At 44.6% G+C, this 27,366-nt stretch overlaps 1 protein-coding gene and 2 long non-coding RNA genes across 14 annotated transcripts in view; 1 reads left to right on the forward strand and 2 right to left on the reverse strand.

Annotated features, from left to right (window-relative positions):
- Positions 1–347: 347 nt before the first annotated feature.
- LOC129670293 (uncharacterized) lies at positions 348–4,686 on the reverse strand. The gene is made up of 3 exons (XR_008719159.1): positions 4,563–4,686; positions 4,191–4,398; positions 348–516 (listed from the first exon to the last, which is right to left on the reverse strand). It is a non-coding gene; the product is annotated as an uncharacterized LOC129670293 (long non-coding RNA).
- A 143-nt stretch (positions 4,687–4,829) lies between these two features.
- LOC129670292 (uncharacterized) lies at positions 4,830–6,705 on the forward strand. Its single transcript, XR_008719158.1, has 2 exons — positions 4,830–5,329; positions 5,817–6,705. It is a non-coding gene; the product is annotated as an uncharacterized LOC129670292 (long non-coding RNA).
- Positions 6,706–14,341: 7,636 nt separating this feature from the next.
- The window catches only part of Tcf12 (transcription factor 12), a 270,906-nt gene continuing 257,881 nt past the window's right edge, over positions 14,342–27,366 (reverse strand). For 8 of the 12 annotated variants that reach the window (XM_055598220.1, XM_055598202.1, XM_055598188.1 and 5 more), the window contains 5 exons: positions 26,983–27,094; positions 26,238–26,400; positions 23,749–23,981; positions 18,891–19,044; positions 14,342–16,669 (listed from right to left, as the gene is read on the reverse strand). In XM_055598220.1, the coding sequence (XP_055454195.1) occupies positions 18,902–19,044; positions 23,749–23,981; positions 26,238–26,400; positions 26,983–27,094 (651 nt within the window). In that variant the 3' untranslated portion in view covers positions 14,342–16,669; positions 18,891–18,901. Of the gene's footprint in view, positions 16,670–17,079; positions 17,133–18,890; positions 19,045–23,748; positions 23,982–26,237; positions 26,401–26,982; positions 27,095–27,366 lie in introns of those variants that run through there. The other 4 variants (XM_055598228.1, XM_055598210.1, XM_055598254.1 and 1 more) reach the window with 2 other exon arrangements.

Consider the following 27,366-nt stretch of genomic DNA (forward strand, 5'->3'; position numbering starts at 1 on the left):
TAAGGTGGATGGCATTGGCTAGGGGATGGGAGTTGGATGGTGAGGTGATTCAGACAACGTAGGTAGTGATATCTGCCTAGCTCAAGGTAAATAAGGCAATAATAAAATCTAGCAGGTGTCTGTGTCTTATTATTGTTTGTGATAGTGGGTTAGATAATACTGTCATGATAATCATAGGGTTAATAATAAACATAACATAGCCCAACAGACGTTTTTAATTTGCTACAACACATCAATATATAAGGCAGAAAGTGACTAAGGAAGATACCCTATGCCAACCTCTGGCCTCCAGACACATATGTACATACACATATGCCTACATGGCTGTACACACAGGCATGGTTTTGGGGAGCTGGTTCTCTCTGTGAATACAAATATACATCGTACACACACGCGCAATTTATTTTGAAGTGATTTTGTCATAGAGAGCGGACAGGATCCCTCTTGCTGAGGAACTGTGGCTCCTTCACCGGGCTGGAAGCCTTGGGCCACGTTGTAGAAGGCATCACTTGTTTTCTGCATGGGGACGAGAGGGCTTGAATGAGTGCACACAGCTTCCCATGCAGGTTAAACCTCAGCATTTGTTTTGCCCCCTCATTCCACCCCGCAGGAGGCTGGGACCTGAAGTGGACTAAGAGCAGGGAACCATGACATCTTGTGGATATAAACATGTTTTGGCCCCAAGTGTGGGATGGAATGTGGGGCTGATTCAGTCCACAGCAGCAGACTATTTGCCTCATGCGGGCTCTGAGAGGAGCTCATTGCCAGCTGCAGATAGTTTAAATCTGAGGACTCTGGAGAGAGAATTAATGCCAGAGCTCAGAGAGTGTGGCGATAGGAGAGAAAGGACAAGGCTGCTGCTGTTCCCCCCACTTTGGCTCCCAGTTGCCGTTGATGTAGTGAGACAAGAAATTGGAGATCTCCTGTAATGAGGACTGGACTGGCTCCAAGGAACCCGACAACCTTAACCAGTAGGAAGCAGTTAGAGAACTGTACCCCCTCTCCCACTAACCCCTTTTCTCTCTTAACTGGTGTTTGGGGTGCTGGGAGGGATTGGGGTGGAGAAGGGAGAAAAAGATAAAAGAAATGTAAATAAGATAGTTTTAAAATCAAATGCCCACCATGACCTTTCCTTCTCCTCCTCCCAGGAGCTGGGATTACAGGAGAGCACAACCACACCAGGCTCATTCAGCACGGGAATCGAACACCGGGCTTTGGGAAATCACGTGTTTACATAGTGTGTGGTGGGTGTCCTGAGGTGTGCTTGCACGGTGCACATATGGAGGCCAGAGGACAGTTTGGGGAGCTGGTTCTCTGCTTTGACCACGTGGGTCTCAGGGATTGAACTCAGGCGGTCAGGTTTGGTGGCACAGAGCCTTGTAACCCCCCTGAGCCATCCTGGTGCCCTCTACAGCAACCTAAAAATGAAACAAAAGCCCCTTTCCACTGCTTCTTCCTTGGGTTTTGACATTTTTTAAGCAAGTTGTCTCAGGTTTTCCTGGGCCCTCCAAATTACTGCTAGAACTGAGCAGTGAGTTCTGAAACCTTCGTGAGAATTTGTCGCACAGAGAGAAGGTTCTGACTCAACAGGTCAGAGTCAGGGTGGGGGTTGAGGCAGCGAAAGGGACAGGGGCCGGGGATTTTGCTTTTCCAAGGACCTCACTTTTGTGGTGAAGGCCCTGAGCTCTGAGATCTGTTTTAGTCTCTCCAGTAATCCAGGGCTCACCTCCTGAGAGAGTTTAGTCTGAGTCAAGAGAGGCACGGCATTCACGGCTCTCTTGCTGGATGCCGTCCGGAGCCTCTCAACCCTTCTTCAGCTGAACTGTAACCCACCGGGCCTCCTGTCTGGCTCTTTGCTGGTTGTTAACAATGACCCTTTTACAATTCCACCTCAAATCCTGTTGTTTTACTGACAAAACATGGAACTGATCCCAAAGGCAAGTTGAAGTTCCAGGCTCCCCACAGCACGCTCAGGCTTTCACAGACCCCACCCTCATTAGCTGGGCCTGGAAACACCCCAAGACGGGAACTGGGCTGTTCCTAGCTGCCTCTTGCCCTCGGCTCAGCAGACCTCCATCTCCAGGCCCCTATAGGCCTCACTGGGGTGCTCCGCTCAGCATATTGTCTGTGCACCTTTGACCCTGAACCCTGACATGCTCTTCCAGACTTTTCTTCCTTTTCTCTGTTCCCAACTTCCTAGTGTCTGTGGCCGGTTTGCTGTCTACCTCCTTTGCTCCTCATTTATTCTCTCTGCCTGCTCTGGCAAACAGTCTCGGCTTTCCTGGTGTTTTGCTCCCACATATGGAATCAAAGCACTGTCAGCTGGGGCCTTGCTTCAGCTCTGGGATGGTCGCTTCTGAAATCTGCCATCACCAGGTCCAGCTTACGCTGAATTTCATCTGGACCCCACATGGTGGAAGGAGAGAACCAACTCTAGGAGGTTGTCCTCTGACCTCCACACTGGCGTTGTAGACAGACAGACACACACACACACACACACACACACACACACACACACATTTTCCAGTGTTACAAAAAGACAACAACAACAAAGACAGGAGATCCACAGGCAGAGAGATAGGAGCCAGAGCCAGAGCCAGACCTGGAATGTAGGCACGCTGGTTTCTGGCACTAAATCCTTTCCAGAAAACTCCTTGTTTCATAAGCACAGAGAGACATCCCTCACAGGGTTAGCTGATGTGCCTGAGTTCAGCTCCTTCCTGCCCCCATTTCTGACTTCTCTGCTGTTCTCATTACCCTAACCAGCGGCCCTCATGGCTTGGTCATGCGGTACCAGCCAACCATCACTGCTCGTGGGCATGTACTTGTGCCCTGTAGTTTGAACACTCTTTTCATTGCACAGAGGTGCTGTGTTTTATATACTTCCTTCCAGTTCACTTAAGGCTTCAGCCCAGCCACCTCAGCATGTGACTGTATGTGGGCTCAGGCCTCTCCCCCACCACCCCAGAGCAGGGGTCCTAGAGTGACTAAACAACCTCCCGAAGGCAGAGCTACTGTGGCTGTAGCCAGGAGGGCTGGTGCCTTTCCCACTCCACACTGCCCCTGCACTCCACATGGAATCAAATCTGTAACTTTCACGAACGCCAAGGAACAGCCCCAAGTACGCCTGTTCTCTAAGATGCGAAGCCCAAAACTTAGGTTTGTTCTCTGACAGCTGTAAACCCCAGGCATTGTTTTTTATTAAAGAGAAATACAGGAACCTGATCGATGCCATGTCCTAGGGATCCTTCCTAGCAGTGTAGTCCAGACGCAAGGGAGCAGAAGCTGCTCAGATGGCTGACCCGAAGATGGCTCCATCAGGGCTCTGTTAGAACTTTGCTGGACCCTAGCTCCTTTTCCCCACCACGATCTTTGGGGTTCTATTTTATGGGTGTTAGCATAAAAGCGTGTTAATATTACACATCAAACCACATTTCCCACTCCCAGTTTGCTTTTCTTCCTTCTGAGTTTGAAGAAGGGAAGACTGCCGAGTGCCTGAATCACGCTGTGACCTAAGCACTGTGCTGCGAAGCCTTGCGGTAAGCTTGCTGCTGTGAGGGACCCTGGCTTGGAGCTCTAAGGCCATCTCTCCTGGGGCAGACAGGCCAGCTTAGACTCAGCAAGCTGGGGGGAATGGATTCCACCCTGGGAAAGTAGGCAGCCAGATTTGATTTCCAGAGGAAGGGAGCCTGGCATGGTGGTGGTTTGGGCTCCTCTGAATGCGAGGACTAGATCTAGGGCTGGCTGGAAGCTACCCGGCTTTCTCCACATGTTTCATGAGGGTGCCTGACTCCTCTCAATAAGGCAAGGTGGTCTGGGCCTGGAGGAAAGATGTGGTCAGTTCCTGGCTGGGAAGCAACATGCATTTGCCTAGGGCAGGGGTCGGGCGTCGGGTCCTGCAACCCTGGGACCGGCCACTTAGCCAGAGTGGGGCTCCACTTTCTTTCCCTCACCCAGCCTGGACTTCAAGGAGAAGATAGGATCCCAAGTTGTCAAAGCTGAAGACGACCTTGAACTTCGGATCCTTCTGCTCCTATAGCCTGGGTACTAGCCTTCCAGGCGCCTACACCTCATCTCCCGTATGCGGTGCTAGAAATGGAACTCAGGCCTTCTTCCATGCTACTCAAGCACTCCGCCAACACCTCCTCAGAAAAAGTTCTTTCTGGTTGATGTTTTACTGCCCAGTTTACCTATGAATGGGACAGCTCAGGCCAAGGCCTGCAGTTTCAGACAGCAGGTGGCGCCCCGGAGCTGCCGGCTGACCGTGGGAGAAAGCCTGGTAGAAAGGGGGACCAGCACGTCAGGGGAGGAGGCGAAGGCAGACATCCTGGTGGCAGGCGGCTGGACATCTGGATCTGCTGGAGACACCAGGCAGCGTTAGGTCTAGAAGAAGGAGCCCTGGGAAAACAGATCGGAAGCGATGATTCGTCCCCTCCTGGCCCACCTGTGGGTAGCTCCCCCTCGCCTTGGATGGGCAGGAACCGCCGCTCAGCGCCCCCAGAACTGCAAGGCTCCGCCCCTCCCCGTGCTTAGGGCCCCGCAGAACCACGCTAGGGGTCTACCTCTGAAACCAAACGTGAGAACACGAAGGATCCCACAGATCTTCGCCCCGGCCTGGCCTCCCAGCCCCAGCCTAGCAGCCCACTCGGTGGTTTTGTTTTTAATTAAAACAAACGTGGCCCTTTCCGCAGCTGAGGACAACCCCCAGATGAGAACCATCAGGGCAGATGGGCCAGAGAAACAAAAGAGCCAACGCTTAGGAAGCCGGGGCAAAGACCAGCGGGGCAAACAGTGCCTATTAAGTACACACGCGGAGAAGGCCTCTAACAGCGCCGGCCTTTGATAAGAGCTGGGCGGCTCAGCTTTGAGAAAAAGTCAGCTGGAAGGACAACAGAGCAAGAAGTCCGGCCAGAAGGCCCGAATCTACCTCTTTACAGTTCACGTGGGTAGGAACTAAAGCGCAGAGAAGTTGGGGAGCGCGCTCGGGATCCTGCAGCAGGTGGCAAAGCACAGACACCCCAAACGGGAATCTGGAATTCAAGACTGGACTCCTCGCCAGTCCAGAGCTCTTTGTTGCCCCTTGTGCCGCTCAGAACCTGTGTTGGGTCTGCACAGCTTCCTTCTCCGTGCGAGGCCGAAGGGAGGACAACCCGCGCCTACAGGCACCGGGCCGCTCGGTCCAGGGTTTAACGAATGGCTCAGGCCAAGAGCTTGAGAAGCTTCCTGGTGGCCTGCACTCTGTCGTCAGCCCTCCCCGGATGGTTTCCACCATTCCCATCATTCCCGTTTCACAGACGGGAAAGTCCTCGCCGACTCTCCAGTTCCAGGTGTGAGTGCTCTCGCTTGTTTGGTTCCCTTGCCCAGTGTGGGCGGCGTCGCGGTGCTCCGTAGTGGGGCAAGACAGCCCGACCCCACTCTTCTCTCGTGGAGCAGGTTGTACGCCCAGGAGCCTATACTGACCTTGTAACTTGTAACTGAGGGTGACCTTGACTTTCTCATGCCCCTACCTTTGCCTCCTGAGTGATGGAATTACAGGTGTGTTCCGCCATCCCTGGTTTCATGTGGCAGTGGGGATGGAAGCCGGGGCCTCTGGTTTGCTAGGCAAGCACTCTGCCAACCGAACTACGTCATTCATTTTCATGACATTCATTCATTTTAATAGTAATCTTCTGGTTGCTGTGTTGAGCGTAGGCAGTTGGGGAAGAAAATGGTTAAAGTCAACTTAGCAGGACTGTGTGTTGCTCTGGATGTTTCTGGGGCATGTTATGGGATGGCGATGGCTTTGGAGTTAAGCAGATTGCTTTCCCATGTTACAGGTAGGCCTCATCGGATCTACTGAAGACCTTGACGGAACAAAACCTGACCCTTCTCCTTCAAGCAAGATGGAAGTCTAATCTATGAGTTTGTGTGATGCCTCAGGACTGAATGAGACATCAGCTTATGCCTGTCCTCCAGGTTGCTGGCACAGCCCATAAAGACTTTGGACTTGCTAGCTTTCAAGACTGTAAAGAGCCAGTTCCTTGAAATAAGTCTCTGTACAGCCTGTTGCTTTTGCTTTTTTGTTTTATTTCTCTTTAAGAGAGGGGGGGCTTCTGGCTCAGGCTACAGGTGACAGTGAGATGCGTCACCATTTATTTTCATGGTTAGATTGATGTCCTAACACCTTATCTCATGTACCATGTGCTCGCTTTGTTTTGCTTTTGAGACAAGCCTCCCTAGGTAAAGCTAGTCCAGGCTACCCCAGCTGAAGATCCTTCTGCTTCGGCTTCCTTGTTGCCATTACATCCCTGTGCTACCATGTTTGGCTTCCATGGACTTTTCTTTTTCTAGAATCGTTTACCAGGATTTACCAGGTAAAATTTCATTTTGCCTATAACCATAGCATAGGTTTGAGAAGTAAGAGCTGCTGAATTTAAGTGAAATCTGTGATGTCAACCTGTGTTCAAACAGTCTAGCCTGGGCTGCAGGCTCTGGACCTGGTTGGGTCAGAGGATAATAGAATGCAGCGGATGCCAGGGAAGTCTGGGCTCTGGGACAGGCTTCCTGCATCATCTTTCTTAGTTCTTGGGCTCACTAGAATCCATCCGCATGATCCTCTTGATTCCTTTCTTTGCTCTAACTACCCTTCATCCAGAACGACCTGGCCTACGTTGCTCATCCATGTGACAAGGAGCTGCCATTTCCATTAAAAATGTTTCCTTTTTATTACTCGTGTGTGTGTGTGTGTGTGTGTGTGTGTGTGTATGTGTGATGTTGCCTATTTGGTGATTAGAGGACAGCTTGTGAATGTTGATTCTCTCCTTCCATTAAGGGGAACTGGGGGTTGAACTCACAGCATCTGGCTCGGTAGCAAGGGCCTTAATCTGAGAGCCATCTCGCAGCCTTCCTCCCTCCACTTCCATTTTACAAGCAAGGCTGGCTGCACCCACAGCCGCTCCTGACTTGCCCAGGCACCAGCTAAGAAGCAGAACTCTCCCACTGGTGCTAACTCCACTTCCTCCTGGGGTGGCTGTGCTCTGCTCAGTCCACCTGAAGAAGGCGACAGTCCACACTGTCTTCTCTGCCGAACAGTGAAGGGTGAACCCCAAATGTGTCTCCAGCATGGTGGCAAATGTTATTTTAAAAAGCGGCTGAAGGAGTGATAACCTTCCTGCGGAAGTTTTAGGGGGTATGTTAAGTGATTGGGAACAAGTTTTATTGAGGAGCTTCAAAGCACTCTGTGGCCTGCCCTGTGGTGGGCAGGGGGTCCCCTCCCCAACTGGAGGCCTAGGCCTGGCTAGTCCCCATTGTATCAGCCTTCCTTTGATGTTGGAAGAGCCAATCCATCTCTTTCATAGCACTACAAAGGAGCCTCCTAATTGCTTTGTTTAGACAGCCTCTTTTCCAAATATTAAACATTTGGCCTTCCCAGGCCCCCAGGCTTCTAACATCATCCAGGTCCTTGCTGAAAGCGCTCTCCCACATGCTGTGGGTTGGCAGACTCTCTGCCTCCCTGGGCAGATCTGGACACGTCATCCCGTGATCTTCCCACAAGCCTGTGGCTCTCTGGACACAGCCCTTCCTTCTGGAGCAGGCTGGAGGTTTAGGGCGATGTTGACCTTGTCCTCAGCCTCAGAGAACCCAGGGGAAACTCTGGGACTCAGGGTGCCTGCCATCTCTTTGTCCTGAGTGACAATAGATAAAGCTCTGGCTGGGTTATCTGCTGTGCTTAGGATCACACTAGGTTCTCTTCTTCTGTCATCACTAATGCTGTAGCAGCTGCCCACAGAGGGCAGAAATCAGCTCCTGTACCCCATCTATGGCTAGTGATATCCTCTGCTGAGGCCTTTCTCCTGGCCCTGTGGGCTTTTCTAGACTGATGTCCCTATGCCACTTGTGTTATGCTCCTTACTGTCTCCTGCCTGCTGTCTCCATGGTATAGGCTGGTTCCAGAGAGACACGGCAGTTTGAGCTGCTCTGCTATGCAAACACCTGTCTCCTCACAGACCTATTCATCCGGCTGAGCAGAAAGCTGTGTCACATTCCTGCCAGGACAGTCAGGAATGAAGGCGGAACCCTTTCCTGTTTGAGCACTTCCCTCCACCATTTACAATAAAGAAAACCCTACACATTTTCTGAAGTAGTGTTCGACCCCCCAACCAGCTTAACAAGGGACGGCAGCCAGTCCAGTTTCACTACTGGCACCTCTCCTACAGGCCACACCATACATCCCACCAAGAGGTCTTCAGACTCTTCAGGACTTAGCTGTACAAGCCTTGTAGAGAAGTAGCCTCTCAGCCACATCTAATGTTTCTGATGCTTCAAGAGTCCAACCAGCAGGGGCTACACTGCCCCCGTGGTTGGCCTACAACTGGGTGTTTGGATCAGGATGGTCAGCAGAGACTTGAAAGAGCTGGATGAAGGTGTTTTTGGTGGAGGTGTTGAGTGGTGGCTGGCCATGGGGCAGAGCATTCTGGCCTTCTTTTTTAGACACTGTTCTGACTTACCGCCCATGTCAAGGACTTCCAGTGACCCTAACCCTGGCTCCATATCCATATTTCCACAAACCTACCCAGAATACCTTCTTGGTAATTCTCATACCTGTTGTGAAGCAGCTCACGTGAAGAGGAAACTGAAGCTCAGTGTTGGGCCAGCTGATGTGTTATTTCTTACATTTGCTAAACCACAACTCCTTTCTACCTTAGTTGCCCTCCCTACTGTCCGTAAAGAGCTAGTGGGCCATGGCTCAAAAGCTCTAGAAAATGTCAGGAATAGAAAGCAGCCCCTGCTTCCGTCGGTGTTTCTAGGCAAGTTTCAGTACACTGACCTCTTCCCACCCAGCTCTTGTACTTGAAGCCAGTGCAGCTGAATTCTCAGTACAGCCTAGAGTAGGAACTTCAAAACTTGGGCCACGTCTTGGCCTTCTATGTGCACCAGGGGTCCAGGAGTGAAGCAGAGAAGAAAAGCACACGTGTCTGTATGAACTGGACAGGTTTGGGCCCAGCAGGAAGCATTGAAGTGCCAGTGCGTGTTTACCTGGTTCTGCCTCCCACTTCCTGCTCCTCCTCCTTCACCCTGGACAGAAGGTCAACAGTCCTTGGGGGAAGAATAGTCCCTTTGTGTTCTTTTCCTTTCTTCCTGTGCCTAATTAAGAATTATGCTTGGGAATCAAGCTAATTAATCTCTGCAGTTCGGGGAGGGATCAAGCTACTAGTGCTATCAGTGTTGATCGATAACCTGCTGCTCAGAGTCTGAAAGCACACCCGCTCCTTTCAGGCTTTAATGAGGACAGGGCAGGATAGCCCCAGGGGCTTGGATGGAGGCCAGGGGGGCAGGGCACCTGGCCTGACAAGAGAGGAATTGGGAGCACTGAGCTGGGATGTGGAGAATGAATCTGGGGAAATGCTTTCCATGGCTACTCTATTATGAGGTGGGCCCCGAAAGACAGCTATCTGATGATGTCCAAGGCCCTGGAGATCAGGAGTCGGGAGGTGGGAGATACAACTTCATTACTGGGCTGCTATCAGCACCATCTACGAGGGTGACCGACAAGACTATTACAAAGGCAAGGGAAAAACCGCTGTGACAAGCTGGCCAGAACCAGAGAAGAGGTCCTGCCACCAGCCTTCTCCAGGGCTGTCACATTAGACCAACAAGGACCAGGCTGGCCCGGAACTCACAGAGATCTGCCTGCCTCTGCTTCCCAAATGCTAGGATTAAAGGCGTGCGCCACTGCTGCTTACACCTTGAGGGTTCCAGGGTTCGAATTCGTCAGCAGGCAAGCTTTCTTGCCAGATATCTCGTCAGCCCCCGAATCCCATTTCTTTGTGTGCTAGTAAGTAACACACGTGCCGTTGCTAGCAGCATGTTACACATTAGTAGCCTCTTGAGCTTATTCTCTCACCTGAACTTCTGGACCCTCTGGCTCTCCCACTCCAGCCCCCACTAATCATCATTTCACCATTCTCTGTGTCCAAGTTCTGCTTTTTAAGACCGAATGGTACAGGTTTCTGGCTTACTTTCTTCTTTGTTAAGCCGAATGAATGTTCCGCCGAGTGTTTGGCACGTTTTCTTTATTCATTTGTTGATGGACGTTTAGGTTTGTTTTGCACGTGAACAGTGTGGAAGCAGACACAGGTATGCAGCTCTCTCTTCCATGCACTAAATTTATTTTCTTTAGACGTATATCCGGCAATGGGACTGTGGGATCATCTGATAGAGTAGTTTCTTCTTTCTTCTCCCCCTCCCTCCCCTCTTCTTTCAGTCACAACCTTGTACATGCTAAGCTTATTGCTGACCGTTGGAGCCTACCAAGCACTGTGATGCACATCCAGCACTTGAGAGGCAGAAACAGATGGATCTCTGAGTTTTAGGCCAGCCTGGTCTACACAGTGAGTTCCAGGCTAGCCAGGGCTATGTAGTTTTAAAACCTCAAAATAACAAAGAAATAGCCTCAGGCTAGAGATGGCTCAGTGGTTAAGTGCACTCCCGTTCCTCAGAGGACCACGGCTTGTTTCCAGCCTACATGTTGGAGGTTACAACTGCCTCTAACTACAACTCCAAGGGATTCATAACCTCTGTTCTCCAAGGACACCTGCGCAAGTAAGTGCACATACCTACAATCTACAAACACACCCGAACAGAAACTAAAAACTGCCAATCCCACCTTAGCCTCCCAAGCAACGGAACTCGTGGAGGTACGACTAATGTGCCTGGCTGGTATTTTTAGTTATTGATTTTCATTTTGTGTATGAGCACTTTGCCTGCTTACGTCTCTGTGTACCCTGAGTGCAGTATCCAAGAAGGCCAGAAGAGGGCAAAAGATTCCCTGGGGTTGGAGTGAGATGGTTCTGAGTTGCTATGCGGGTGCTAGTAATCAAACTTGGGTCCTCTGTAAGAGCAGTCAGTGCTTAACTACTGAGCCATCTCTCTAGACCCTTCATTTTTGAGGCCGAGTCATTTGTCTTCACATTCTGTTTTCATTACTATGGTTTTGTGGTACATTTTGGATTATTTTGTGATGGCTCCACATGGTTTTTTTTGTTGTTGTTTAAGACCATCTTTTGCGGTTCCATAAACTTTTAAAAATTACATCATAAAGTACAAGAAAATCTGTTAAGTTTTAATATTGGTGTTTGTGTGTGCATTTACCACAGTGCACATGTGCAAGTCAGAGGACAACTTGCACGAGCTAGATTTTTTTTTTTTTCTACCACATGGGTCCTGGGGCCTGAACTCAGGTTCTCAGCTGTGGCAGCAAGTACCTTACCCCCACTAAGCTACCTCATCCGCCCAAAGGCTGCTTTGGTTATTTGGAGTCTTTCATGGTTCAATTCAATTTTTAAATTTTTTTTCTATTTCTGGAAAATATCTTTGAAATTTTAACGGTAATTGCGTTGATCCTATAGTTGAGTAGTAGGAATGTATTAACTAATAATATTAGTTTTTTTTTTCTTCTCAAAAAGACAAACATACAGCATATTCTTGTGCCTCTTTGATGTCTTTCCTCAATGTTTTAGTTTTCAGTTTACGGGCCTACAGCCAGGATTTTGTAACAGTCCTGCTGTGTGGAGGGCTGTTTATTTGATAACTATTAGTAGGTGTAAACATGGATGCTTTTTTGTATGTTCATTTATGATCTGCAACTTTGAGACAGGGTCCCATCGACCCTCGACTGGCTTCCAGCTCATTGCTGAAGACGACCTTGAACTTTTGATCTTCCCGCCTCTACCTCCTGAGGCATGCACCGCTGCAAACACTTCGTCTACTGCTGCTGCTGAGGACTAGGCCCTTAGGAATACACTCCAGAGTGGACCTTGCTGTGACCATGTCCTAGACGTCAGCAGAACTTTAGGACTGAAGACACACACAGGGCAACACCCAAGTGAGGAAATAATGTGGCCTGTCCACTCTCCCTCCAGAAGGGAGGATCAAGTCCTGTGAAGGACGCCAGGACACCAAGCATAGTGCCCACAGGGGTTGTACCTAGATTTACTCACCAAAGCCCATGGAAGTACACGTTTCACTCTTCTCGATGTGCAGGTCCACCGGCTGTGCGGTGCTGGGGACACTTTGGAGTACCACCAGGCTGCTACGGTCCACCCATCCCAGTGACTACAGAAGACCCTTGGTTTTGTTTTGTTAGTTGTATAGGAGCTGTTGGAAGCCATGGTAGTTTTAACTTTGAGGCCTCCATTCAAGGTTAGCTTTTTGGGAACCTGCTGTTAGCTTTGTCACCTGTGTCGGGGCGGCCGCAATGTTCACAGGCCTCAGCACCCACCCAGTTTTGCTATAGGCAATCTCTCTGCTGCTGACCCCTGCAGGGTTGTGTATCCCTCTCAAAGAGCAGAGTGACAGTTCCTGGTTTTCTACTCTTCGTTGCTCACTCTGCTCAGGTATCAGGCCACCCCAGCCCACTTAGTCCTCCAATAAGTCCTCTGCTACTTGTAACTTGTCCCTGGCAAATGCTTCCTGGGAACTCAGATTGACAGCACTACGGGTACTGGCTAAAGCCTACAGGTTCACTCTACTGAATGATTTGCTTTTGAGAAGAACATTTATTTACTTTTATTTTACATACATTGGTGTTTTGACTATATGTATGTGCCTGAGGGTGTTGGATCCCCTACAACTGGAGTTAGTCAGGGGTGAGCTGTCATGTGGGTGCTGGGAATTGAACTAGGATCCTCTGGAAGAACAGCCAGTGCTCCCAACCGCTGAGCCATCTCTCCAGCCCTAAAAGATTTGTTTAAAAGCAAAACAACAACAAACCTTCAGCCAGCGTGGTGGCGCGCACTTTTAATCCCAATGCTCCGAGGGCACAGGCAGGCAGATCTCTTGAGTTTGAGAACAGCCTGGTCTACAAGGCAAGTTCCAGAACAGCCAGGGCTACACAGAGAAACCCTGTTTTGAAAAACCCAAAACAAATCAATCAATCTTCATAAGACAGCGGCAACTGGAAAGCAGTGCCGCCTTTCAGGAGGGCTGCAGAGAGTGGGCTCCCACAGACATGGGGGCCAGTTTCGGGGTTACAAGCCACTCCCACAGCGTGGCTGAAGAGGAGTCACCCATGAACTACTTAAAATACTATTTATTTTAAAAATATTCATAATTTATTGAGTACTTACTATGTGATAGGAACCATGGTAAGAGCTTTCCATACACTGTTTCATTCAATACTTACATAATTCTTGTACAGATCTCCATTTTCCAGATAAGAAAATGGAGTTAATTAGATGTTGAGCTTGGATTTGAATCAACTGACTGATGCCAAAACTAACTCTTTAGCTAAACACACATGCACACACACACTCACTCTCTCTCTCCTCTCTCTCACCCACCCCTTACGTGATGTCTATTTGAAATAACTGAGTTTCTAAGGAAGAAAAATAAATCATGAGTGGGAAATACATAGAGAAAAACGAAACCATTCAGCTGAATCCCTTAAACACTGTACAGAGGACTGAAGGCAGGCAGGGTTTCTGTAGGAGAAGTTTTAAGTCTTGACCTGCTCGAAGTGCTTCTGGACACAGGATTTTCCTGGGCTCGTTCTTACAAACCTATTGATGAGGTAAAGTGACTTAACTCCCCAGATCTCACTTCTAACATCAGATATTTACTTCTGACATGGAGCTTGAAGCTAATCATTTTGTATAAAATCAAACCATTTAAGTTAATATTTCTCAAACAACCTAAGAAGCAAAACGATCTGCTGGGCCTCACATGAACATCACATCTCAAAATCTCAAAAGAAGTGATCTGCCAGGATCCTGAGAGGACTCAGCCTGGCCTCCTCATGCAAAGGACCTCCAGATGGTCCCTATCTCAGGCTTCCCATGAAGTTCTCATAGAAGTCAATACATGCATGTAAGCATGCATGCATGGATGTGGTGTTAAAAATGGATGAAAGAACTTTCACTGATATTGCCATCTCTCTATTAAGGCAGGTTTGCTTGCTTACTTTTTTTTGTGTTGTAGGTGAGAGAAGAGATACGTGAAAAAATGCGAAGGTGCTTTGAGGACTGTTAACTTCAAAACCCTCATCTGAGCCCTCTGCCACCGTCTTCATTCTTCTCTAGATCTGCAAGAAGAGATTTTCCTTACTATGGACTTCTGTTTGTTTGACCTTCAGGACAAGCTTAGGAGGCCAGTATCAACAGAAAAGGCAAGAGGAGCACTGTGTAGGCAGGGGTGTGTCATCCTAGCTCTCCTAGCCCCAGCTGTCCTTCAGGGTCACCCCTGAAGCAGTTAGTGCACACAGGAAAAGCAGTCCAGCCTTTCTGGGAGACAGGAGATAGGGAAAAGAAAACAAAATACATTATTCTGTGGGAAACAGGTGTAAAAAACTCACTAGTTTACTATGTTAAAAAAAAAAGGATGGCACATTTATTGCTACATAAATGTTATATACATACTGTGTTTTCTGTTACAGTGACAGAAAAAATTTTGAACTTCTTGCTGCTGGTTGAAAAGGTTTATCAATAATACCTTGAATTTGACACAGGATACAAATCTGCAATAAACCAACAATGGAAACTGGAGAACAAGATGAAAAGCAGCTCATCTCCAACAATTCGCTCTCACAATACTCCATAGGAACTACAAGGTATACTAGAACCTACTATGCTCTTAAAATGCTATTGTAAATTTCTGATATTAATGAACAGGTTATGGTAAATAACCCTACATTTTCTTTAACTACCTAATATAATAAAATAAAGTAAGAAACTTTTTACTGAAAACTTTTGATTTCAAAAATCTAGAAAGAGTAATATTTAGAATTCAAGAAATTTTCTTACAAGATTATTGTATAAAAGACTAGCTACAGTGAAAAATAAGCCAAATGTTTTTTCTTTCTATTTTATGAAGGAAAGCTTCTGGGCATACTGCAAAGTCTAATATAGCGAAAAAGACAACAAGCTCTGAAGAAAAAAGGCCAGGCAGTGGCTTATGTTCACTCACACATCATAAGCAACAACTTCTGTTTTAGCTGAGTAACACTGAAATGAAGAACAAGGCCACAGAGAAAGTCTGATGTAACGAGAATATACGCAAATTAAAGTATGCAAATTAAGTCCACTAAGTTCACCAAAGACTGACTTGTTAGAAAAAGTCCTGATGGAGAATCTGAAGTGCCGTCTTAAAGGTTTTTGTTCTTTCAAATTCTCCGGAGTCTGTAAGTGACAGAACAACTTGGGATTTTTCTTCTGTGTGCAGATTGCCACTGACACTGGCTCTAAGGAGTTACTTAGCCAAGACCATCGTGTTCAGCATGTTTTTCTCTCCCAGGGCTGCTGTGGTGGAAGACGGATTTCATGGAAGTTCAAAGTGATTACTGTGTCTTAAAAACAACTGTGAGGGATTAGAGACAGAGGGTGCAGTAATGCATAATGCTAAGATGGACTGACAAGCACAGCTCAGGGTTAATCTGGCTCTTCTTGGGGTGGGAGCAGGTGGTTTGCAGGTGATTAAATCACCCTTCTGCCCTACCCCCACTCGCCAGCCACCCAAAGGACAGAGAAGTAAAGGCTAGGGGTAAGGAAACGTGACCATTGCTCTTGAATTCCATAGGTAATTAGCCTTGGAGTGGTAGAGTGCATTCACCACACTGCCTGTCCTGGTGATAACTGGGTTTTGTTATGCTCACCATGATCATGGCCTGAAAAGTCAACTTTGTATTGTACTGAATGCATTTTGTGCTCACTTAATAGCTAACACTTTACAAGTACTATATTATGTAGTACTTACTGCTTGGAAAACAAAGCAATTTCTAAAAAGTAGACTCTCCCTTGTAAGTTACACTTCTTGCTAGTATAGCTTTACTATGAAACCTAGAAGCCTGAAAAGTCTTAAGTGATTATTAGAAATAAAGCAATGTTTATTTGGGGACAAATCCAGAGGACAAAATTTCCCCTTTCAAAATCTTAGCTAGGCTATGGTCACAGATGGTGTCTGCTTATCACTGCAGGGACATGAACAAAGCACACAGGGCTGCAAGGAGGGTTCTGGACTGTGACCATAAACTATGCAGACTCAGATCAAATATAACAACCACAAAGAGAAAATAAAAATGAGTGAAAAAACAAGAGAGAAATGCTATACCAAGTAATATTTTCCTATTTCATGGAAAACACTATTCATATGGCGAAGGTCGGAGAGGGCAACAAAGGACTCCCTTCCTTTTTAAGACACTAACAGGTATGCCGGGAATGCTAAGGGCCAATGGTTGCCACTGCTTTGTGAACAGCTTTAACAATGCTGGCATCAGCTGAATGTAGATCAGCTCCCCACATGAACTTTTTCCCTTTATATGTAGACCTCACAGTTCCATTACAATAAATAAAATTTGTAGTTACAATGCATTTGTCAATTCAGTTTAGGCACAAGGCAACTTCCACGTTGAGTGGAGAGATGAGACAGTCTCTGATTGTGCAGAAGCGATACATTGCTTACAGCAGAATGATATGCTGCAAACACCTCATGGGCCGACGTTCTCTGATGAGCTTCCTATCCTCACTTCTGATGGAAGTGCTGACCAGTTGCTTTGATCATAGGATTACATATGAGTTTCTTGCTTCAAGTGTTTCGCTTTTTCTTCTTCCTGTCAGGTTTGTGTCTCCAGATAATCTGAGTTGTCCAAGTCTTTATGAGGAGAGGTCACCTTCTATCTAGCCTACTGATGGCTCTGGAACTGTGGCAAGGAGAGAAGAGGATAGTTAGAACACAATTATTAAAAATAACACTACTCTTGCATTTGGTTTGTGAGTATTTTATGGAGTATTTTTGCATCAATGTTCATAATCTGGAGGTTTCTCAGAAAACTGGGAATAGATCTACCTCAAGTCTCAATTATACCACTCCTGGGCATATACCCAAAAAATGCTCCATCACAACCCAAGGACACTTGCTCAACTATGTTCACAGCAGCTTTATTCATAATAGCCAGAAACTGGAAACAAACTAGATGTCCCTCAACCAAAGAACGGATAAAGAAAATATGGCACATTTACATAATGGAGTACTACTCAGCTATTAAAAACAAGGACATCATGCAATTTGCAAGCAAATGAATGGATCTAGAAAAGATCATCCTGAGCCTACCATAACTGTCTTCTGACGGGCTTCATCCAGCAGCTGATGGAAACACATGGGACCTTGTGATTAAGAATTTATACATCAGCATAGCCAGGCAATTATGCAAACTTTCATGTTGGGAGCACGTAAGTTGGCAATATCTGACCTCAGATTCTACCTACAGACTGCTCAGCAGTGTGATCATGTTCTTTCTCATTGCTGGGCCTCAGCCTTCCATGTTAGGTTGATTCAGGTTGTCAAGTTTGCACAGTAAGCACTTATAACCACTGAGCCATCTCACAGACCCCCCTCGGTGAGACTCGTTCCACATTACAGAGAAAGATAAGGCTAGAAATCCCAAAGCAGCAGGAAGCACAACAGGAAAAGATCAGGAAGCAAACCAAGATGAGAACAACAGATAGGGGAAAAAAGACAGACCAGTGGAGTATTTTTTCCCCCACAGTCTAAGGGAAACCCCACACTTGAGCTTTTTATTAAGCTGCTTCTCATCATTGCTCTTTGAGACCTATCAACTTAAAAGTCAGCTCTGTACTGAGAAGCTGGTATGTTAACTAAACACATCAGCATTTACTATGCAACAGACCAGCACCTTCCTACAACATTCCGTTCTCCACAGAACACAAGGCAATAGCTTCCCTTTTAGGCTGTGTGAATTAACAAGCTCTTGCTTGAGGAGTCTGTGACATGAAAACCTCTATGATGATTGGAAATATTTGTGGGGAATGCTTTAGAGTTCCTCCAGGGTGCTGATGTTACAGTGATAACTGACTAACAGTGTTGACCTTTCTTGCTTTTTTTCTCCATCTACATTTTCAACTGCAATCTAATTTGATCCTAGTAGCTGTGGGAAAAACCAAATCTGACATTGAAAGAGCAGTGTACTTACTAACTATTCTATCAAATCCAGACTTTCATCTCAAAATGAGAGAGTCACAAAGCTAACCAAAGGAAACTACATTTGATATTGTTCCTACTTCCATTCATCTGCCTCTACTATTTTAAAATCTGTTGAAAAACTTAAGAAAATAACAATACAACCCTCAAGGAAGGTTATAAAATGAAGTTTTGACTGGGAGTGGTGCCACATGCCCTCAATCCACTTAGGAAGTAGAGGCAGTCAGACTGCTGTGAATTCAAGGGCAGCCTGGTCTACAAAGTGATTTCTAGGCCAGTAAGGGTTATATACTATGGCTCTGTCTCAAAAAAAAAAAAAAAAAAGAAAAAAAAAAAAAAGCCCATACCAAAATTTCCCAAAATGAAGTTACCAGTTCTACTCTTAATCCATGCTGCTAGCTAAAATGCTACTGTAAAAATATTTTATTACAGTTCACACTGTTCAGCTTCTAAAATATTAACTTTGCAACTGAGCCTGTTAATAAGTAAAGGAGTCACTGTGACATCCTCTTGTTGGAGAATGAGCAAATATGCTGACTCAGGCCAGAAGACCTGGCACTTCCTTATGAGCTATTGCAATTTTTTAAATAATAATTTGGTCTAAATAGCACTGGCTTTGATGAGACAACAAGAAGGTACAAAGATCACTGTATTCCAAATTATATGATCTTTACCCAATTATTTATGACCTTCACAATCACCAAAGAGAGACTTTGGTTTTTCAAGAGAGGATTTCTCTCTGTGTAGCCTTGGCTGTCCTGGACTCGCTCTGTAGCCAGGCTGGCCTCCAACTCACAGAGATCTACCTGCCTCTACCTTCCAAGTGCTGGGATTAAGGGTATGCGCCCTCACTGCCCAGCTGCCCCACAGTTCTAACCACTGTAAAATGAAGTGATATCTTTGTACTTCCTTTCCATACACACCTGGCTGACGTTCACAGATGACCCATAGGGTTGGTAGTCTCACTAAGCCCAGGATGGGTTCCTGGCAGTGTGGTTGGCGGCTCTGCTGACGCAGCAGAGACCTTTTCTTCTTCTCTTCTCTTAAGGCAGGCTGCTTTGGGGTTGAGGTTCCTCTCTACAGCAGAAGGAGAGAATTGGTATCATTATGTAAAAAGGCAGAACAAGAGACTGGGACAGGGGGTTGGGCAACTGGTTTCTTATCCAGGGGAGTAGTAACTGTTGGGTCGTAAACTGAACAAACTGCTGTTGTTCTTTCTGTGCGGATGAGCAATCTCTGTAATTTCATTTTTATATTAAATCTAATTTTCAGAGGAAGCCATGATAGATATGCTTACACTAAAACTTTAGTATTAGATGAGATGCCAGAATTCTTAGTGACCACTTTGTATTTTCTTTATTTTTTTATTATTATTTAGTCTTCTAGGCTTTAATTTGTTTGAAATCAACACGTTAATTTTTAAACAAATCTTGGCAAGTACCATTATTTGTCAATCAGGTTCTCCTTAGAGGCTTGCAATGATACAGTACACTGAATTGATATAAAGGCTTATGATACCCTCTTTGTATCTGAAAGACATCTGTGCTGCACCTTGTATTTACCAGCTCAGAAAACCAGCTATATTCATGTAGGAAACATATGAATGTAAGGGAGACAGATGACAATGGCATTCCTTCCTTTTCTACTCTGACGTACACAGAGAACAAGAGGACAGAATTCTTTCTATGGTTGTGGTACAAGAAAGGCACTAAAACTTCATAGAGAACACAGCCAAGATGACGAGAGGTGATGATGTGTGATGCATATGTCTCTGAGAAGTGAAAAGAACAAGGGCTACCATAAGAAGTGGAAAGGTGGGGCTAGAGATAACTCAGCAGTAAAAACACTGGTTGGTCTTCTAGAGGCCCTGAGTTCAAACCTCAGCACTGGCATGATAGATCAAAACTGATACAACTGTAGACTCATGTGATCTAATGCTCTCTTCTGGTGTACAGATGTATATGCAGCTAAAACACCTACATACATAAAATAAAGTAATATAAGTAAAATAAATAAATGAAATGGAAAGGTAAGCACAGGTATCTTGGTTATAACAGTTTCTTATATAATTTTTGTTTCTAAGGATATGCTATAGGGGTTCAAGTGCCATACACATCAATTTATAAATTGATTCAAAATGCCTTAATGGATATAAAGGGATCATTTAAAACTAACCTGTAATGATTATAATATTCATTGAAATTGCAAAAAAATTTTTTTTCCAGACAGGGTCTCACTATGTAGCCCTGGCTGTCCTGGAACGCACTATGTAGACAAGGCTGGCCTCACATTCAAATCTGTCTGCCTCTGCCTCCAAAGTGCAGGGATTAAAGGTGTGTACCACTACGCCTAGCAAAAATTGCAATTTTTACATGTTATATTTTCTAGAAATGAGGGGTTAATTCAATGCTCATAGCACAGCTCTCTTTGTTAATGTTTCCCCTTCTCAGGAGGATCAGTGTATTTGAATATGTATATTTTAATACCTCCCTGTACTCATCTGAGTTATAAAAACACAAGAGCTTTAAGTATAAACTCTATGAACTGTGACTGATACATGATATAGTATCAGTTTACATTCTGCTTCTCTAAAACCCAGCATTTAGGAAAATGCATAAAACGTACATATTTATGAGGAGAATTAATAAAAGAAAGAATAAAGGGACATTATTCTTCACTTATTAAACATTCCTAGTAAGAACAAATTTGTCATTAGATTAAAAATATCAACATGGGGCTGGGAAGATGGCTAGGTGCTTACAAGCAAATACTGTTCTTGCAGAGGATCTAAGTTCTGTGGGAGGCTTATGACCGCCAGTAGCTCCAGGTTGTGGGGATCCAATGTCTGTGGCCTCCTTTGGTACTGGCATGCACACCCACTCACCCATATACATAATTAAAAAGAAAAGAAATCTTTAATAAACAACAATGGCTTTCTTTTCTCTTCCCTTTTTGTGGTGCTGGGATGATCTCAGGGTCTTACGCATGCCCAGTCTGTACTCTACCATTCAAAAGCACACATGATCCAAGAGCTGCTGCCTCAACAGGAAACTGTCTGCCTAAGAAGAGGCAGAGACACTGACTTGTCTTTTGTTAGGTACCATGGAGTTGTTGAGACAATGGTCTCATGACCAGAGACTGAAGGTAAATCAGTATTTCAACTCGAAGACGACAAAGTGACACCTGAAGGTTTTCAAAGGGAACAGGCTCATATTTCTCTTATAGTGGACCACCGCTCTGCGCTATGACTCTTTTCATAAGAAGATCTAGGGGGCATAATTAGAATTGCTGAGAAGAACCTGAGCCTCCAGCTTGATATGTTAGCAAGATCTTTTAGATTCTGAGAATCAGACAAAGAATAGTTAGGACTAGAAGAAACAGACTATTACAGCAAACTACTTAAGGTACCTACAGCTTTGATAGCGACAACCACCACAACCACCACCATCACCACCACCTTTGTTGTTCAAACCAAAAGGCCTATGTTGCTCTTTTATACCCTTGGTGTAATGAGCAGCCTATGGCAAATGTGTTACATAGTCAGGAAGATCTGATACAAATGTATGTGGAACCAGATGTTACTGCAAATCCCACATTTCCACCAAGAATTTTATCTACTGATTCCTGGTTTGTATGAGAACCAGGAGAACGTAGCTGCATTATAACATCACCTTTTCAACATGTATAGGATAGAATTTTTGGCTAACCCAGTAGTCACTTATTTGTATTACTATGGCAAGGCAAATATTTATACTATTATGACCCCATGGAGATACATGCTGAGGTAAGGATTGTTGTGATTGTTTCCTATATAGCTGTTCTTAGTTAATAGCTGGCTTCTTTTTTCCCTCCATTAAAAAAAATTAAATCCCAACCCTACTCAGTGTTGTAACACACCTACAAAAATGCCCATCAGTTTGTTTTCTTAAGTCCTCACACAGCACATATTTATTAGTTTCACTTTCTTTCCCTGGGAACCTTCAGCCATAGGTGAGCACCCAAAAGGCCAGTAGCTCCTCATGGAGGTTTGCTCACTGTCTGTGTAAAAGCTGTTTCCTGGGTCCCACAGCTTTCTCTTTCCTATGTACACTTATTCCAAGTCTGTGATTCAAATGCTTGCTGAGGTGTACATGGGAGGCAAGCTTGTGAAGGCATTCCTCTAGTGTCTCTCATAATTTAGAAATGTCCCACACTGCACACACTGGAATCTTGTTTCTTTATCTCTAAATGATTTAAACTTTGTCTCTAGAAGCAGTAGGATAATCTTCTGGACTCCAGTGTGCTGAACTCTCATGACGTACTTTATCTTTAGGTCTTGACACTATTTATCTCTTCTATGTGCACACACAGGTGTGTGCATGTGTCCCACAGCGGGCATATGGAGGTCAGAGGACAACTTAGGAGAGTTGGTTTTCTCCTGCAACCATGGAGGAAGGTACCCTTCAGGGATCAAACTCAGATTTTCAGGCTTGGTAGCGTGTACTTTTAACAGCTAAGCTATTATGCTGGCCCTACCCTCATTTACCATACATGCTGAGAAGAACCTGTCTTTTTAGGACGTTAAATCCTAATCTGAGACATATGCCATGTGAGTTGGAAATAAGAATGTTCAGTGACCCCTACTCTATCTACTTTCCACCCTTTGCCTATTTTTGCTGTCTTATATTCTATCCTTCTGCATTAATGCCATTTTAATTTATTTCAGTGGCTAACAGAAAGAGTAGAGTATTTCAACACACATACTCCATCTGCCCTGTTTGATCTTCTCCTTGCAAATCAATATCCTGGGGGTAGGGTCTGGAGACATGTTTGAAAAAAGACCTCAGATGATTCTGTTACCAGCCAGATCTAAGAACCACCATCATCATCCATCTTCCTCACTCTTGTTCAAACCAGTGAGCTGAATGAGCTGATGTGTGAATGAGTTTGGGAAGAAGTGTTTGATCACAAACTGAATCTGTAAGTTGAGAGGGCAAACTTGAGACCCACAATGAAATATGCTGGGAACAGAAATGTCTAAATGGTGGAACCTCAAAAACAGACTTTCTAGTATTTGATAACTAACAAGCACAGAAGAGGTGCAAATGCACACTAAACAAGTGAAGTTTTAGAGCTTTTTTAGTACCCCATCAGAATTCGTGAAGGAAACAGGATAATTGTCTCAGTCCTTTTTTTTTATTTTTAAATATTTATTATTATTATTATTAATTACACTTTATTCATTTTGTACCCCCATAAGCCCCTCCAACCTCCCATTGCCTCAGTCCTTTTAAACCACACATGTGACAGACACATGGGCATGTCAAAGAACTTTATAGAATTTCTACTAGATACCAATAAAGCAGACCTGAGACCTCCTGACATGGGTGTAAAGGACATCAGATGTGGTAAAGACTAAGCCATGCTTAGTCATCCTATTAACCAGCAACATTTGCAGAAGCACCAGGGTAAACCACGTGGGGAAGTCTAGTGCCGAGAAAGAGGGAACACAACATGGTGCAGAGGGGAGGGCAAGTCTAGGCAAGTAAATTCAACAGTGAGGACAGATGCTGAGTCCACAGGAGCAAATGGGCTCCAAGCTGAATAGCAGGCTGATGCTATTTGCTCCCTGCCCCATTTCATAAAATTGGGCTCTAAAGGATTGTGGGAAGATCTTAATTTGTAGATCCTACAGGGAGAGCTGGATCTTGGTGGCACAAATAGAAGTATTCAGATAGCTTTCACAGATGACATACTTAAGCAAAGCAATTAAGACATGTTTGTCTCTCTGGACTGACTTACCTCTGACTTGCTGTTCTAGGCTAAGGATGACTGCCACGGCCTGATGAAGAATGAGGAGTTTTGTCTGAGGTTTTTCACTCTTCAAATGAAGCTGACACATTCGACCCAGCTCTTTGAATGCCTCATTAATATCCCGCACACGCAGGCGTTCTCTGGCATTGTTGGCCATCCGCCTTTCTTTCTCCCTTTCGATTTTCTGCTCTGGATTCAGATCCTCATCTTCATTGGTACTGCTGGAAAACAATAGCAATAGTGTCTATGAGCTTCCCTATAGATATGCTGACTGTGCCAAAGCATAAACTATAAAGGTAGAAATGAAAATTCTAACCCCCACTAGAAAAGAGCAACAGCTGTACTTATATGTGACTGGATATTCCTTTCCTTTCTTCAACATACCTGAATAATCGTTTAATTTTAATACATTTTCATGGCACACTTTAGGAAAGAGGACTCTCCATGAGAGCAAATTATTCATAAACAAGGACTGTAACTAAATTCTATCACTTTGTTATAGAGACTGGATCCACAGATCAGCAGCCTTAGTGTTACCAACATCAGTTCAATACAGAGTTTCAAGTTCTACCCACAATCTCTAGATCCAGACACTACATCTTAGCAGGCCCCCACCGATTCAAAGGCACTGAGTGCTGTTGGTGCTGTCCTGGAGCAGGAGCATATCATGCCTGCTTAGAAACACTCTGGCAGTCACATGGTGCACAAGGGACAGAAGACAAGACACAGAAGGTCTCAAAGCATAGCTAACTGTAATCCTGAAAAAAACAAAACAAAAAAACCTAGGAGACTTACAATTTTTTTTTTTTGAAGGACTTATATATTATATATATTTGAAGGCTTATATATTATCTCTGGCTATTTGGTGCCACAACAGTAGAACCGAGTAGTTGTTGACAGAGACAATATGGTCGATAAAACTATAAGTATCTCTGTTCTAGCCATTTACAGTGGAAAAGTCTATTGATTTCTAATGGACATGGAGAGAAGAAAGGATACAAAATTATCTCTTAAAATTTGTTCAAAATCATAAAAATATGAGTTAAGATGCCTAGAAGAAGCGGTCTCAGAATTCCTTGACTGAATTTTACTTTTATTTGTATTCATCACATGAATAGGATGTGTATACTAAAACCACAGCGTTGCAAACATTCATTTTTCTCAAGAGAAACATAGGCTTTGAAAGCTACGAGAATGACAAAGAGAAAGGAACTCTGTTAGGTGTGTAAATGGAAAAGTCATAGCTTCTTTTAGTTCTATCATTGCAGTCTCCTCTGCATTATTAATCTAATACACAAAAATGGGCATTTTAAATATAAATACCTGTATGTGCTAGATACATTGTTGATAACTAACTCATAAACCATAAAATAGGACGCACTGGAAATACATTAATTCAGACTGGGCTTGTATGATCATGTCTGTAATCCCAGCACTTGGAAGGTTGAGGCAGGGTGATCATGAGTTCAAGACCAGCCTAGGCTACAGTGTCTGAAAAAACAAAATAACGTCCATGTGTGCACACACACATAATCTAATTTCATTTTCTTAAAAAAAAAAAAAGAGATGTATTTATTTATCTATACAGTATTCTGCCTGCATGTATGCCTACAGACCAGGAAAGGGCACCAGATCTCACTATAGATGGTTATGAGCCACCATGTGGTTGCTGGGAATTGAACTCAGGACCTTTGGAAGAACAGCCCGTGCTCTTACCCTCTAAGCCATCGCTGCAGCCCCTCAAACAAACAAACAAACAAACAAACAAGAACCTGAAGGAAGATACACGAATTATTTGAAACTACGGTATTAATGTGTCCAAATTCATGCTTGGAAGCAAGTCAAGTTCACTTTCTGGGAAGCTTTTCCTCAGAGTGTCACTCTATCTGGAACATTTTTATATTTTTCTCAAATTACTGCTGAAATCAGGGAACAGCAAACCTCTATGAAGGGCCAAATGGTAAATATTTCCTGTTTCATGAGCCAAATGGTGTCTGTGGCAACTAGTCAAATCTGTCAATGTAAAGCAAACTCAGCCACAGATGACATGAAACCAAAGCATATGGTGGTTTCCAATAATAACACATAATAAGCAACAGGCGGGTGCTTGATGAGCCACGCTAGATTCTGCCATATACTCAGTTCTTTAGTAGATCAAATATTTATTGGCTGACACCAACAAATAGTTTAAACTGTCCTCTCATTGTCTTTTTATATAAACTATGAGCAACTGAGAAATGACAGAGTTCTTTTTCATACGAAGACACAAAGGGGTGTGAAACAGTGGAAAACACAACTTCAGTCAAATGTTCATATGCCTCCTCTTTAGAGACGTGAGGATGAAATGGATGAATTTAGATTAAAAAGAAAAATCATGGCCTGGCACCTAGACTGTAGCTGGCTATCACTAACCATGTCCCAAGCCCGTTTTCCCTTTCAGGCAAACATAAGGTCTAAGGCCTGGATACGAACGCTACCTTGTCCTGCCTCTAGATGAGACCTTGATGTCTTTTTGGGAGGACTCATCATCTGATTTCATGTCATCTGATGAAGGAGGTTCATGAAGGTTTTCATCTTTTTCTTTGTTTTCAGTCTTGATTTCCGTTGGAACAACACTTCCAGACTGATTTTGCAAGCCACCTAACAAAGAGGCAAAAGAGACATAAACTATAAGACTAGATTCACATATTTCAATAAAGATGATTCAAAGCCTTCTAGAGTGTAAACACACAGGAAGCATTCTGGAGGTGAGGAAAAGTACATTATTTGGAGCCAGAAAGAACTTGTCGGAACCTAGTGGTCAAGAAAGTTAGCAGTCCTAATTTATTTATAAAATCTATTCCGTAACAAGGACTATAGTTTTTTTCTTTAAAAATTTTGTCTCTCCAGTTCTATCAGAATCTCTATAGCAAGAGCTACTGTAACTCGAAGTTCTCAATGAACTAAGAAATCTAGATCTCACTGACTGTAAGACTCATTCATGAGAGGAAGGAATCAAGAAAGAGAACGGACAGGGACAGGAACACAGACCAGAGTCCTACACAGTGGTTTGCAACCAGCTCTGGCTAGGCTGGCTTAGCTAACAGGGTCAGTACACATGAGACAGTGACCCTCTGCATCAACCGTGCAACACTACTGTGTGAGGGTCTGATTCATAGATCTCAGTCCAAATGGACAGTATTTCAAAGGATACTTACTGCTCAAAAATGACAAAACAGTTACCTCTGTAATTTTCAGGTGTTTTATGGTTCAGTTCTGTGTTTGAGGCAACAGTACTAGACAGCACTGAATGATTGCCGTTGAGACTGACTGAATCTTCCCGGTGAGTTCCAATCTAAAGGGAAAATAACAAGCAAACGAAGTCACAAAGCAGCCAATTTTTATTTCTTTATTTTTGTGGCAGGTCAGTTGGCGGGCTGACACTGAGCTCCTAATTCAAGAGACTTTCCTGCCCAGGCTTTTGAATGGCCAGGATTACAGGATCACACCACTTCACTTGGCTCTAAGTCTTGTACAGGAATTTATACAGAATACACAACTATTCGTCTGAATTTAACAACTCTTTTTAGGTGTGAGTTTTTCGAACTTTTGGTGAACATTTCAAAA

Source organism: Psammomys obesus, unplaced genomic scaffold (genome assembly GCF_907164565.1).
Source record: "Psammomys obesus unplaced genomic scaffold, mPsaObe1.curated_primary_1811, whole genome shotgun sequence".
Lineage (NCBI taxonomy): Eukaryota > Metazoa > Chordata > Mammalia > Rodentia > Muridae > Psammomys > Psammomys obesus.